At 36.6% G+C, this 14,167-nt stretch overlaps 1 protein-coding gene across 1 annotated transcript in view; it reads right to left on the bottom strand.

Annotated features, from left to right (window-relative positions):
- Window positions 1–14,167, bottom strand: part of LOC138308311 (serine-rich adhesin for platelets-like) — a 49,593-nt gene that overhangs the window by 7,151 nt on the left and 28,275 nt on the right. Inside the window, 7 exon segments of the mRNA XM_069249304.1 lie at window positions 18–49; window positions 874–962; window positions 1,680–1,832; window positions 8,819–8,949; window positions 9,926–10,022; window positions 10,737–13,328; window positions 13,770–13,936. Of these exon segments, the coding sequence (XP_069105405.1) occupies window positions 18–49; window positions 874–962; window positions 1,680–1,832; window positions 8,819–8,949; window positions 9,926–10,022; window positions 10,737–13,328; window positions 13,770–13,936 (3,261 nt within the window).

Genomic DNA, 14,167 nt, shown 5'->3' with positions numbered 1-14,167 from the left:
TTTTTTTATCGACTTACCATCCAGTCGGCAAATGCCTGTGTACATCCGACTGAAACAATAAATCAAACAATTATTCTAATTTCAATTACATGCATTGGATGTCTATACATCTTATTAACCCAGGAGTATTTAAAATTGACAGATGTCAACGCCTTCTTATAATGATTATATATAAAGTTTCCAACATCAACACAACATACATAAACCTCTATACATCTTATGAAAACATGACAACCAACTATTCCTCCATGTTTCCATGGTTACCTGTGTATAGTTACTTGGTTATGATGGCAACAACAATGTTGGCATAAGAAAGCCAGCATACACATCTACATATATATGGTCACAAACATTCATTATGAAATTCGCTCAGAAGTTCATAAGTAGTTTAGGAGGAATACAAGTCCAAACAAACATTATTATGGACAGGAGGACAGACAGACAAACAAGCTGATTCCAGTATACTTCTCTATATACTCTACACACTTGCCCATTGGTTGGAGGACCCAGGTTCGAACCCCTGTCTGGCCAAGCATCATTCACTCCTCTTATACATCTACCGTATATATATACACTTACCATAATAACAATAGAAAACATTCTGAAACTAGAACTGTCGCCACAGTGTACAACTAATACCCTCCGCTGCACAAATTTAGCCATAACTCCATTAATAGGGGACATTGGAGAACCCTATATAATTTACTCAAATCCCCTTTAGATCAGGGTTCTGTGAACCTAGTTTTATCAAAATCAATCAAGTAGTTTAGGAGGAGTTCTCCGGACAAAGTTGCGTCTACAGACAGACATATCTCAATAGTTAACATCCTGAAATAGACAGTGTGATATCTAAGATTATTTCTATATTTGTACCTGAGAGCTGTGGATCCTGTCAGTGGTATCATACTGGACAGACTTAGAGATGACCAAATGGAATCCAACACTTGCTGCTTCAAATCCTCCTGAGGAGAGGAAAATAGAAATGAAAATGATACATATCAGACACAGAGTTACATCACAGATTATCATGACACATTTTCACACACTTTATGACAATACAGGGGTTTCCAGATCCCTAAACAACGTGAGTAAAGTACCATTTACTGTCGCGTACTCCCACCATCTGGTGATCATGACGTCATCATTTGGTGTGACGTCATAAACGCCGGAAGTTGGGACTAATCGATTGTAAAATTGTTCTGTAGTTTACTGAATAGGCTTAGTCTTGCTCAGAATTTTTCATGCCTTCACGTTCATTTACCAATTATAATCATTACCATTAATTACCATTAATTTGTCATAAACTGGCATCCTCCAGGGATGCAGTTATATATTACCTAAAACTCCAGAAGATACTGGAACTGTTGCCAGAGTAGACAACTAATACCCCCCACTGCACAAGGTTAGTAATAACTCCATTAATAGGCCACATTACAGAGCCTATTATAGTTTACTCAACTCCGCTTTATGTCAGGGTTCTGTGTACCGATCAAAATCTGTTAAAGTAAGTTAGGAGAAGCTCCCCCCAACAAAATTGTGTCTACAGAAAGGGGGACGGACAGATGGACAGATTTTTTTCCCTTAACTTATTTGCGGATGTTATAAAAAAGTTTAAGACTATGAAACAGAATGCTGAAGGTTTAGTTTTGTTCTACAAGACCAAATACATAGTAACTCACAACCAAATTCCTTTGGTGAAGTTGGAAGTATAGGTGTAGGAATTTGACCTCCTGGTCAGTTAAAACTGGACACTGGTCAGTGGTGTTTTTCTTACTGCCATCGTATACTGGCTTGAGCAGGGCTAGTGTGTCCATAGTCGAGCAGAGGAGATGCTGAAACAGTAAGAAATATATGACATGAGTTCATACAGAGAACACGTTCATTGTCATTGTGGTTACAAATACAACCTTTCAATATTGAGTTGTTTGACTTTTGTGAGGAGAAAATCTTGTGATACAATTTCGAAGACTACAATCAAAATATATTACCCTAAAAATAAAAGAAGCTACACAGTTGCAGTGATTGATTGTCATACTGTGCCACAGAGGTGGAGGGCTAGTGGTATATCGTAATTTACATCAAATACATTATGTATAAAACAAGAGATCCCAGAAGGATCTTGGTGCCCACCAAAGAATGATTTATGTCTGACAATGGAAAGAGGATCTTTTCAAACTTTTTCAAACACACTACATATAAAATTTGAGACAGATCGCTATAGTACTATATACGCTATATATATATATACGCTAAGAAAAAGTGGTAACAAACTTCAACAATGAAATCTAAGATGGCGGCCGGTTGGCCATCTTTTTTACCGATCAGTCCCAAAAAGCATTATGGAGCAGTCCTTAAAGGTACTGTGCACAACTAGGGTACAAGGGGAAACTATGCTTGGAATTTGAGAAAGATCCCTTCAGTACTCTCTGAGAAATAGCGATAACAAACTTTAACTATCAAAATCCAAGATGGCCATCGGTCGGTCATCTTGTTCACCGATCGGTCCCAAAATGCAATATGCACAACTAGGGTTCTAGGGGAACCTACATATGAAATTTGAGAAAGATCCCTTCAGTACTTTTTGAGAAATAGCGGTAACAAACTTAAACTATCAAAATCCAAGATGGCCGCCTGTCGGCCATTTTGTTCACCGATCGGTCCCAAAATGCAACATACACAACTAGGGCCCTAGGGAACCTATATATGAAATTTGAGAAAGATCTCTTCAGTACTTTTTGAGAAATAGCGGTAACAAACTTAAACTATCAAAATCCAAGATGGCCGCCTGTCGGCCATCTTGTTGACCGATCGGTCCCAAAATGCAATATGCACAACTAGGGTCCTAGGGGAACCTACATATGAAATTTGAGAAAGATCCCTTCAGCACTTTTTGAGAAAAAACGGTAACAAACTTTTAACTATCAAAATCCAAGATGGCCGCCTGTCGGCCATCTTGTTGACTGATCGGTCCTAAAATGCAATATGCACAACTAGGGTCCTGGTGGAACCTATATATGAAATTTGAGAAAGATCCCTTCAGCACTTTTTGAGAAATAGCGGTAACAACCTTTAACTATCAAAATCCAAGATGGCCGCCTGTCGGCCATCTTGTTGACCGATCGGTCCCAAAATGCAATATGCACAACTAGGGTCCTAGGGGAACCTACATATGAAATTTGAGAAAGATCCCTTCAGCACTTTTTGAGAAAAAACGGTAACAAACTTTAACTATCAAAATCCAAGATGGCCGCCTGTCGGCCATCTTGTTGACCGATCGGTCCCAAAATGCAATATGCACAACTATGGTCCTAGGGGAACCTACATATGAAATTTGAGAAAGATCCCTTCAGTACTTTCTGAGAAATAGCGGTAACAAGAATTGTTAACGGACGGACGGACGGACGGACGGACGGAAGGACGGACGGATGGAAGGACGGACGGACGGATGACGGACCACTGACGAAAGGCGATTTGAATAGCCCACCAACTGATGATGGTGGGCTAAAAATTAAACTTAAAGCCACTACGACCAAGAAAGGTAAAGGTCAATGGTTAAAAAACAGACACAACCAATCAGTATTTAGTTTCTAGATATGTCATGCTTTATCGATTAAGCTTAACTATAAAGAATTATTATCTTATTACCAGTACGACCCATAGTAATCAATATATTTCCTATTACCTGTACGAGCCATAGTAATCAATATATTTCCTATTACCTGTACGAGCCATGGTAATCAATATATTTCCTATTACCTGTACGAGCCATAGTAATCAATATATTTCCTATTACCTGTACGAGCCATAGTAATCAATATATTTCCTATTACCTGTACGAGCCATAGTAATCAATATATTTCCTATTACCTGTACGAGCCATAGTTATGAACATATTTTCCTATTACCTGTACGAGCCATAGTTATGAACAAATTTTCCTATTACCTGTACAAGCCATAGTTATGAACATATTTTCCTATTACCTGTACAAGCCATAGTTATGAACATATTTTCCTATTACCTGTACGAGCCATAGTTATGAACATATTTTCCTATTACCTGTACAAGCCATAGTCATGAACCTATTTTCCTATTACCTGTACAAGCCATAGTTATGAACATATTTTCCTCTTACCTGTACAAGCCAGATATATGAACATATTTTCCTATAACCTGTACAAACCATAGTTATGAAGATATTTTCCTATTACCTGTACAAGCCCTAGTTATGAACACATTTTCCTCTTACCTGTACAAGCCAGATAAATGAACATATTTTCCTCCTATAACCTGTACAAGCCATAGTCATGAACCTATTTTCTTATTACCTGTACAAGCCATAGTTATGAACATATTTTCCTATTACCTGTACGAGCCAGATTTATGAACATATTTTCCAATTACCTGTACGAGCCAGAATTATGAACAAATTTTCCTATTACTTGTACGAACCATAGTTATGAACATATTTTCCTATTACCTGTACGAGCAAGATTTATGAACATATTTCGGTATTACATGTACCTGTATGAGTCATAGTTATAAATAGTTATAATTAAACATATTTTCCAGTTTCCTGTACGAGCCATGGTTATAAATATATTTTCCTGTTTCATGTACAAGCCATATATATAGTTATGAACATATTTTCCAATTACCTGTATGAACCATAGTTATGGACATATTTTCCTATTACCTTTACGAGCCATAGCTCAGTAATGGACATATTTTCTTATAACCTGTACGAGCCATAGCTGGTATTGGCCATAGTTATAATTTTCCTATTACCTGTACGAGCCATACCTGTATTGGCCATAGTTATAATTTTCCTATTACCTGTAAATGCCATACCTGTATTGGCCATAGTTATAATTTTCCTATTACCTGTATGTGCCATACCTGTATTGGCCATAGTTATAATTTTCCTATTACCTGTAAGTGCCATACCTGTATTGGCCATATTTATATAATTTTACTATTACCTGTACCAGCCATACCTGTATTGGCCATAGTTTATAATTTTCCTATTACCTGTACGAGCCATACCTGTATTGGCCATAGTTATAATTTTCCTATTACCTGTAAGTGCCATAGCTGTATTGGCCATAGTTATAATTTTCCTATTACCTGTACGAGCCATAGCTGTATTGGCCATAGTTATAATTTTCCTATTACCTGTATGTGCCATACCTGTATTGGCCATAGTTATAATTTTCCTATTACCTGTATGTGCCATACCTGTATTGGCCATAGTTATAATTTTCCTATTACCTGTATGTGCCATACCTGTATTGGCCATAGTTATAATTTTACTATTACCTGTACGTGCCATACCTGTATTGGCCATAGTTATAATTTTCCTATTACCTGTACGAGCCATACCTGTATTGGCCATAGTTATAATTTTCCTATTACCTGTATGTGCCATACCTGTATTGGCCATAGTTATAATTTTCCTATTACCTGTATGTGCCATACCTGTATTGGCCATAGTTATAATTTTCCTATTACCTGTATGTGCCATACCTGTATTGGCCATAGTTATAATTTTCCTATTACCTGTATGTGCCATACCTGTATTGGCCATAGTTATAATTTTCCTATTACCTGTAAGTGCCATACCTGTATTGGCCATAGTTATAATTTTCCTATTACCTGTATGTGCCATACCTGTATTGGCCATAGTTATAATTTTCCTATTACCTGTATGTGCCATACCTGTATTGGCCATAGTTATAATTTTCCTATTACCTGTACGAGCCATACCTGTATTGGCCATAGTTATAATTTTCCAATTACCTGTATGTGCCATACCTGTATTGGCCATAGTTATAATTTTCCTATTACCTGTAAGTGCCATACCTGTATTGGCCATAGTTATAATTTTCCTATTACCTGTACGAGCCATACCTGTATTGGCCATAGTTATAATTTTCCTATTACCTGTACGAGCCATACCTGTATTGGCCATAGTTATAATTTTCCTATTACCTGTACGAGCCATACCTGTATTGGCCATAGTTATAATTTTCCTATTACCTGTACGAGCCATACCTGTATTGGCCATAGTTATAATTTTCCTATTACCTGTATGTGCCATACCTGTATTGGCCATAGTTATAATTTTTCCTATAACCTGTGTGTGCCATACCTGTATTGGCCATAGTTATAATTTTCCTATTACCTGTACAAGCCATACCTGTATTGGCCATAGTTATAATTTTCCTATTACCTGTACGAGCCATACCTGTATAGGCCATAGTTATAATTTTCCTATAACCTGTATGTGCCATACCTGTATTGGCCATAGTTATAATTTTCCTATTACCTGTATGTGCCATACCTGTATTGGCCATAGTTATAATTTTCCTATTACCTGTACGAGCCATACCTGTATTGGCCATAGTTATAATTTTCCTATTACCTGTATGTGCCATACCTGTATTGGCCATAGTTATAATTTTCCTATTACCTGTACGTGCCATACCTGTATTGGCCATAGTTATAATTTTCCTATTACCTGTATGTGCCATACCTGTATTGGCCATAGTTATAATTTTCCTATAACCTGTGTGTGCCATACCTGTATTGGCCATAGTTATAATTTTCCTATTACCTGTACAAGCCATACCTGTATTGGCCATAGTTATAATTTTCCTATTACCTGTACGAGCCATACCTGTATTGGCCATAGTTATAATTTTCCTATTACCTGTATGTGCCATACCTGTATTGGCCATAGTAATAATTTTCCTATTACCTGTATGTGCCATACCTGTATTGGCCATATTTATAATTTTCCTATTACCTGTACGAGCCATTCCTGTATTGGCCATAGTTATAATTTTCCTATTACCTGTATTGGCCATACCTGTATTGGCCATAGTTATAATTTTCCTATTACCTGTACGAGCCATACCTGTATTGGCCATAGTTATAATTTTCCTATTACCTGTACGTGCCATACCTGTATTGGCCATAGTTATAATTTTCCTATACCTGTATTCCATACCTGCCATAGTTATAATTTTCCTATTACCTGTATGTGCCATACCTGTATTGGCCATAGTTATAATTTTCCTATTACCTGTATGTGCCATACCTGTATTGGCCATATTTATAATTTTCCTATTACCTGTATGTGCCATACCTGTATTGGCCATAGTTATAATTTTCCTATTACCTGTAAGTGCCATACCTGTATTGGCCATAGTTATAATTTTCCTATTACCTGTATGTGCCATACCTGTATTGGCCATAGTTATAATTTTCCTATTACCTGTATGTGCCATACCTGTATTGGCCATAGTTATAATTTTCCTATTACCTGTATGTGCCATACCTGTATTGGCCATAGTTATAATTTTCCTATTACCTGTACGAGCCATACCTGTATTGGCCATAGTTATAATTTTCCTATTACCTGTAAATGCCATACCTGTATTGGCCATATTTATAATTTTCCTATTACCTGTATGTGCCATACCTGTATTGGCCATAGTTATAATTTTCCTATTACCTGTATGTGCAATACCTGTATTGGCCATATTTATAATTTTCCTATTACCTGTACGAGCCATACAAGAATTGGCCATAGTTATAATTTTCCTATTACCTGTATGTGCCATACCTGTATTGGCCATAGTTATAAATTTCCTATTACCTGTATGTGCCATACCTGTATTGGCCATAGTTATAATTTTCCTATTACCTGTATGTGCCATACCTGTATTGGCCATAGTTATAATTTTCCTATTACCTGTATGTGCCATACCTGTATTGGCCATAGTTATAATTTTCCTATTACCTGTATGTGCCATACCTGTATTGGCCATAGTTATAATTTTCCTATAACCTGTGTGTGCCATACCTGTATTGGCCATAGTTATAATTTTCCTATTACCTGTACAAGCCATACCTGTTATTGGCCATAGTTATAATTTTCCTATTACCTGTATGTGCCATACCTGTATTGGCCATAGTTATAATTTTCCTATTACCTGTAAATGCCATACCTGTATTGGCCATAGTTATAATTTTCCTATTACCTGTATGTGCCATACCTGTATTGGCCATAGTTATAAATTTCCTATTACCTGTATGTGCCATACCTGTATTGGCCATAGTTATAATTTTCCTATTACCTGTACGAGCCATACCTGTATTGGCCATAGTTATAATTTTCCTATTACCTGTATGTGCCATACCTGTATTGGCCATAGTTATAATTTTCCTATTATCTGTATGTGCCATACCTGTATTGGTCATAGTTATAATTTTCCTATTACCTGTACGAGCCATACCTGTATTGGCCATAGTTATAATTTTCCTATAACCTGCACGTGCCATACCTGTATTGGCCATAGTTATAATTTTCCTATTACCTGTACGAGCCATACCTGTATTGGCCATAGTTTTAATTTTCCTATTACCTGTAAATGCCATACCTGTATTGGCCATATTTATAATTTTCCTATTACCTGTATGTGCCATACCTGTATTGGCCATAGTTATAATTTTCCTATTACCTGTACGAGCCATACCTGTATTGGCCATAGTTATAATTTTCCTATTACCTGTACGTGCCATACCTGTATTGGCCATAGTTATAATTAATTTTCCTATTACCTGTACGAGCCATACCTGTATTGGCCATAGTTTTAATTTTCCTATTACCTGTATGTGCCATACCTGTATTGGCCATAGTTATAATTTTCCTATTACCTGTACGAGCCATACCTGTATTGGCCATAGTTATAATTTTCCTATTACCTGTATGTGCCATACCTGTATTGGCCATAGTTATAATTTTCCTATTACCTGTACGAGCCAGTGAGTCCAGTTAGACAGAACCATATCCAAATCTTTATCAGCGGCCAGGAGAGACTCTGCTGCCTTTGTTGGTGACATGTCAGTAGAATTCAGGTACTGCTCCATCAACATCTCTATCACTGAAATAACATTATAATGATATTTACAATATGGAGTGCTGTTTCTATATAACATACCACTGAGAAAACAAAATTTACTATTTAACACCATTACTGACCTATTAAACTTAACATTATATTTAATGACCCATAAAACTCACAAAATTCACCGGCCTATTAAACTTGCAATTATATCAACAGCTGTTCTATTTTACAAGAATTCCATGGAGGTGGATGTGTCGCCTGCACAGCATCACAAAAAAGTTATTTACAGTTGAAAATATTGTTAATAATTAGGTGAAGTTATCAAGTCCCATAACTCTTGCATATATTTACGGATTTTGACCATTATTAAAAACACCCGAGATCTCATTAATATAAAGCAATACACCAAATTTGGTTGAAATTGGATAATAAATACTTAAGTTATATACTTAAGTTATCTCATTGAAACCATATTTCCAAGAAGCCGAATCCGGCGCCGCCGACAGTGATACATAAGTGTCGCCTTTGCGTTGCAGGCGACACAAACTCTTTCTGTTCTGTTGTCATATACAGATGACAAGATACTTGGCTGTGCCTGATTTATAATAAGTTGTGTCCAGCAGACGACATATGAGTTACACAATAATGTTTAATGCAAAAACAACTTCCTCAGTTTATAACATTTTGATCGGAGGAAAGTATACATTTTCTGTCATGCGATCCAAATTGCTTGTCAATATTTCTCCCAATGAGCTCCTATTGTCATCACCAATGTAAACAACATGGCAATGATCACAATCATTCTACTGTCAGTAAAATACAAACCTTATCGAACAAATTTGTAAATGTCATGAAGATTGATTCTTATTTTTCTACATTATTTCGACAAAATTCAAACCTTATCGAACACATAATAAATATGTCACCATATTGCTCAAATGTCCAGGGAGGAGGCTAATAAAGACTTCTGGTCTGGAACCTGGAATTATGGTACGGAAAGAGTTAAACTTACCATTCAATAATAAAGAACTGATCTTGGGTGGCTCCTGTGACCTCTTTGACCCCTGTGATCCTTGGACATATGATTGGTTTGTTCTCTTGGATGTACACTACAATACACAATTCCTAATTAATCTACATTCCAAACAATTAAGTAAGTTCTACCAACTTATTTTCAACATGTTTAAAATCATGGGCCGAAATGTTTTGGGTATATTTTGCTTAAACATCATATCATACATATATATAGTACAATATTTTTGTTCAATACATGTTTTTTATTCTATACACTTTGTTCACTATTTGATACACGGATTGATCAATTTTATACAATGTTTGACTTCATACACTGTTTTTGTTTTTACTTAATCTCTCATTATTGAGAGCCAGACAGATACGTATACATAGATGGGTAAATACGACTATAAGCCACACTCCAAATTTCCAGTTAACACACATGATTCGTACAATATCAAAAAAAACAAAACTACTGGAATAATTGCTGAATTGATCATTTACCATCAGTGATGATTATGAAAGAAGAAATAGTTGATAAAATTAAGTTTTGGGATGTGTCTAAAGTTTGATCAAATTTTCATGTTCATTTTACACAATTACATGTAATACAAATCTTGGAAAAAAAGGAATAAAATTTTTAGAGCAAATTATTTTTCAAGGACTTTTTTTTAAATCATATGCCTTTATTTAAGGACTTTCAAGGCCAACACATAAATTCAAGGACTTTTCAAGGCCTGTGTGCCAACCATGATAAAGGTGTGGCTTATACACTGGAATATAAACCCTCTATAAAGCCTAAGACTTACCAGTTTCTTATCTTGTTTGAGTAAAATGTCAGTACTTTTCCTCTTTCCCACTGACACCTTGGCATCCGCTGTCTTAGGAATCTTTGGTCTGGAATGTTTTTCTTCATTCAGGTCAGCCCTACGTTTGTTTAGAACAGCTTTTGGCTTGACATATAAAGCACCAGAAGGAGCCTCAGCGTGAAAGCTACATAAGGCATCATCAGTTTTCTCCTTCAAAGAACATCTTGTAGAACCACTTGTACCAGGAATAGGAGAGTCAGACTTGGTGCATAGGAAGCTTGGAACCGGTGTAACAACAGGAGTATTATCACTGCTATTATCAGATGACGGTAAGTTTGTGAGACTAGAAAATTCCATAAGAGCAGATGGGGCTGAATCCCCTTCCCATGGGGATCCAGGAAGCGGGGACAGGGGATCTTGTTCATGGATCGGAGATGGAGGTAGAGGAGAGAGTGCGATAGGGATTATAAAGTCTATTGGTGATGGAGGTAGGGGCGATACGGGACAGGCTGCCGTCGGTACACATCCCGACATTGTGCTGCCATCTTCTGAGATTTCAGGAGAGATAACTGTACTAGAAGACACACTAAGGTGAGGGTTTTGACTAGAATTGCTCTGTGACGTAGATGAGAATGGAATGTTTACTGGCAGTGACAGTTCAGCATCTGTAGATGCGGATGTTTGGATGAGATCAGCACCAAAATTATCACAGGATTCCATACTGTCCTCTCTAGGAACTAAACAAACACTCTCTTCAACTTTTCCACACTTTTCTTCTCTATTTGAAGCTGATAATTTGTCATTTTTACTACACTTACCTAACACTTCAGTTTTTCTGCCTTTGTCTGCAGTTTCTTTATTGTAACTGAATTCATTACTAGCACCTGCAGAAAGTTCTAAAGTTGGACCCTTTAATGGTTCAGATGAAAGTTTGTTTGCTATATGTCCTAAACAGTTTTCTGTTGACTTAGATTTGGGACCAGGCGACTGTGGAGGTGTGAATGTATGATCCGGGACACTCTCGATAGACACAGATGACCGAAGGACAAACCCCGTACTAGACTGACGAGACACGACACTCCGGCCTCCAGCTTCTCCATTATCTGGTACAGTTAACAAGTCAGAATGATTTACACTAGGATCCGTGGTTATTCTAGAACACATTTCTGTTAGTGATACATTAGTAGATTCCTCTGCTTGAGTGTTTTTCTGTTCTGTAATTCTATCCCTGTCTAATTTACCTTTGATCCCTATAGTATTGTCTCTAATATCTGTAACGTTATTGTCTTGTTTTTTCATATCATTTTTATCACTATTTTGACCTCTGGTGCCTTCCATGTTGCCAGTTTGTTTTTTTATTACATTTTCTTCACTGTTTTTCCTTTCTGTTATTTGATTGTCACTAGTTTGCTTTTCCATTCCTTGTCTTTCACTATTTTGTTTTTCCATTCCCTGTTTGTCATTATTTTGTTTCTCTTTTCCCTGTATAACCTCACTTTCTACCGCTGTATCATCCATCACGTAACTTTGTCCATCCATCCTCTCTGCAGGGCTACCTCTTTCTTTGGCCTCTCCACAATTAGAACTGTCTTCTTCCTTTCTTCCCTTTTCTATAGAGCTGTCAGTTACACTAGAACCGTCCTTGGTATCTACAGATGCATTAGGCTTTTCACCAGTTGACACACTTTTCTTTCCTCTAGCACCAGACGTGGGGAGAATAGTTTTTGACTTTGAGCGAGTAAATAAATGGGAGTTATTTTCATTTTCAACAACAGTATTTTGAATCTTATGAGAACTCTTTAAGGACTTATAGTCCCGCTTTAACTTTTCTATGTCCAACTTTGTGTTACTTTTTCCTTTCAGGGTATGATTCACACCAGAAACTTTTGACAATTCATTCGTTTTTAAATTTTCAATTTCACTATTTGAGGACAGTCTTGAATTAAGTCGCCTGTTAGAGTGATCTCCCTTAGGACTGACCTTGACAGGTGAGCTCATTGACCTTGTAAACCTCTTTCCTAAGGGCACCATGTCCATTTTATCTACACATTTTGGAGACCGCCGTAAAGAATATCTTCCTGGTTTTGTAACCAAATCCTGTCCTACTTTTTTACTTGTTTGTTCCAGATTTTCTGACTTTTTCCGACCCGTTATATTTTCACTAGTGTCACTATCACTATCAGATATAATGCGACTAGAATTTCTCCGTTTCTTGGGACTGACTATTTCATGCCTCTGCTCCTCCTCGGGTGAGTTGTGAATAGCAGTGTCTGATGTTCGAACCAAATCCTCTTCCTTTCCTAGACTACAGTTTGAGTTGTGTTTGAGACTGTAGAGTTTTTTAGACTCGGGTACAAGAGTTTCGTCCAAATCTTCCTCCTCAGATAAGCGTAAATCATTCTCAGTAATTGTTGCTGATTGTCTGCGCAGTAGTCTCCCCTCTACACATCTTATAGCCAAGTCATCCTGCTTGCCTTTGACCTGATTTTTCTGTTTTTGGAAGTTCTTTCTAGTATTCTGTGAAGATTTAGACCCATTTGCCTGACATTCTTCTCCATCACTGTTCGACAGCTTATCCACAGGTGAGTCACACTATTGATAATAAGAAAGAAAACTTTAGAAATTTTATGAAGTACATTGTTTGCGTTAGACTGGAATTTTTTTTTACTGCTTCATTGCTAGGTACTGACCACATGTTTTTATTTATATATATTCTAAATTTGATTTTATATATATTGTAAAAGCTATCTATATTCTTTTTTTTATCAACTTAAAAATACCATAAAAATTATCACATAAGGGGAGATAATCCTATATATCATATGGTTATTTAGTTTCCTTGTAATTTATTTCATTCCCAAAAGTTTTCATTTTATCTAAATTGTTGTTTGTTGCAACCAAACTTTACAATTTCAATCTGATAATGGAAATTTTTGGTGAAGATTATCTGGCAAAGACAAGCATAGAAACCTGAACTAGTGGAGAAGTGAGTATGCTGATTACTATAACAGATCCTATGGTTGGTGATGTTACCTGTCTGGGTGGAGCTGGAGATGGAGGCAGTGGGGACAGGACATGTACGATGGGACTAAACGTCCACATAAGGGACTCCTCATCACTATCCCTGTCCCTCTCTGTGTGTGGACCAGGATTCTCCAGTCTGGTGTGACAGCTGACAAATGGAGGCGATACATCGTCTACTGCTGATATAAATATTCCAATATTTACTATAATTATAATTCTATACAATATTTTTTATAGAATGAAAGTTCAAAAATGATTATAATTCTATGGACTGAAGGTTCAAAAATATTTATTACAAAATCATAATATCTACAAAGCACGAGAATGCATCGGTAACACAACTTTAAATTGCACTGGTGTAAAGGTCGCAATCCCAACTTTCAGGAAAAAAGTTGCGACTTATACTC

Source organism: Argopecten irradians, chromosome 14 (assembly GCF_041381155.1).
Source record: "Argopecten irradians isolate NY chromosome 14, Ai_NY, whole genome shotgun sequence".
Taxonomy (NCBI): domain Eukaryota; kingdom Metazoa; phylum Mollusca; class Bivalvia; order Pectinida; family Pectinidae; genus Argopecten; species Argopecten irradians.
Note: the sequence above shows the minus strand (reverse complement) of the source record. Positions and strands in the feature narration are given on the sequence as shown.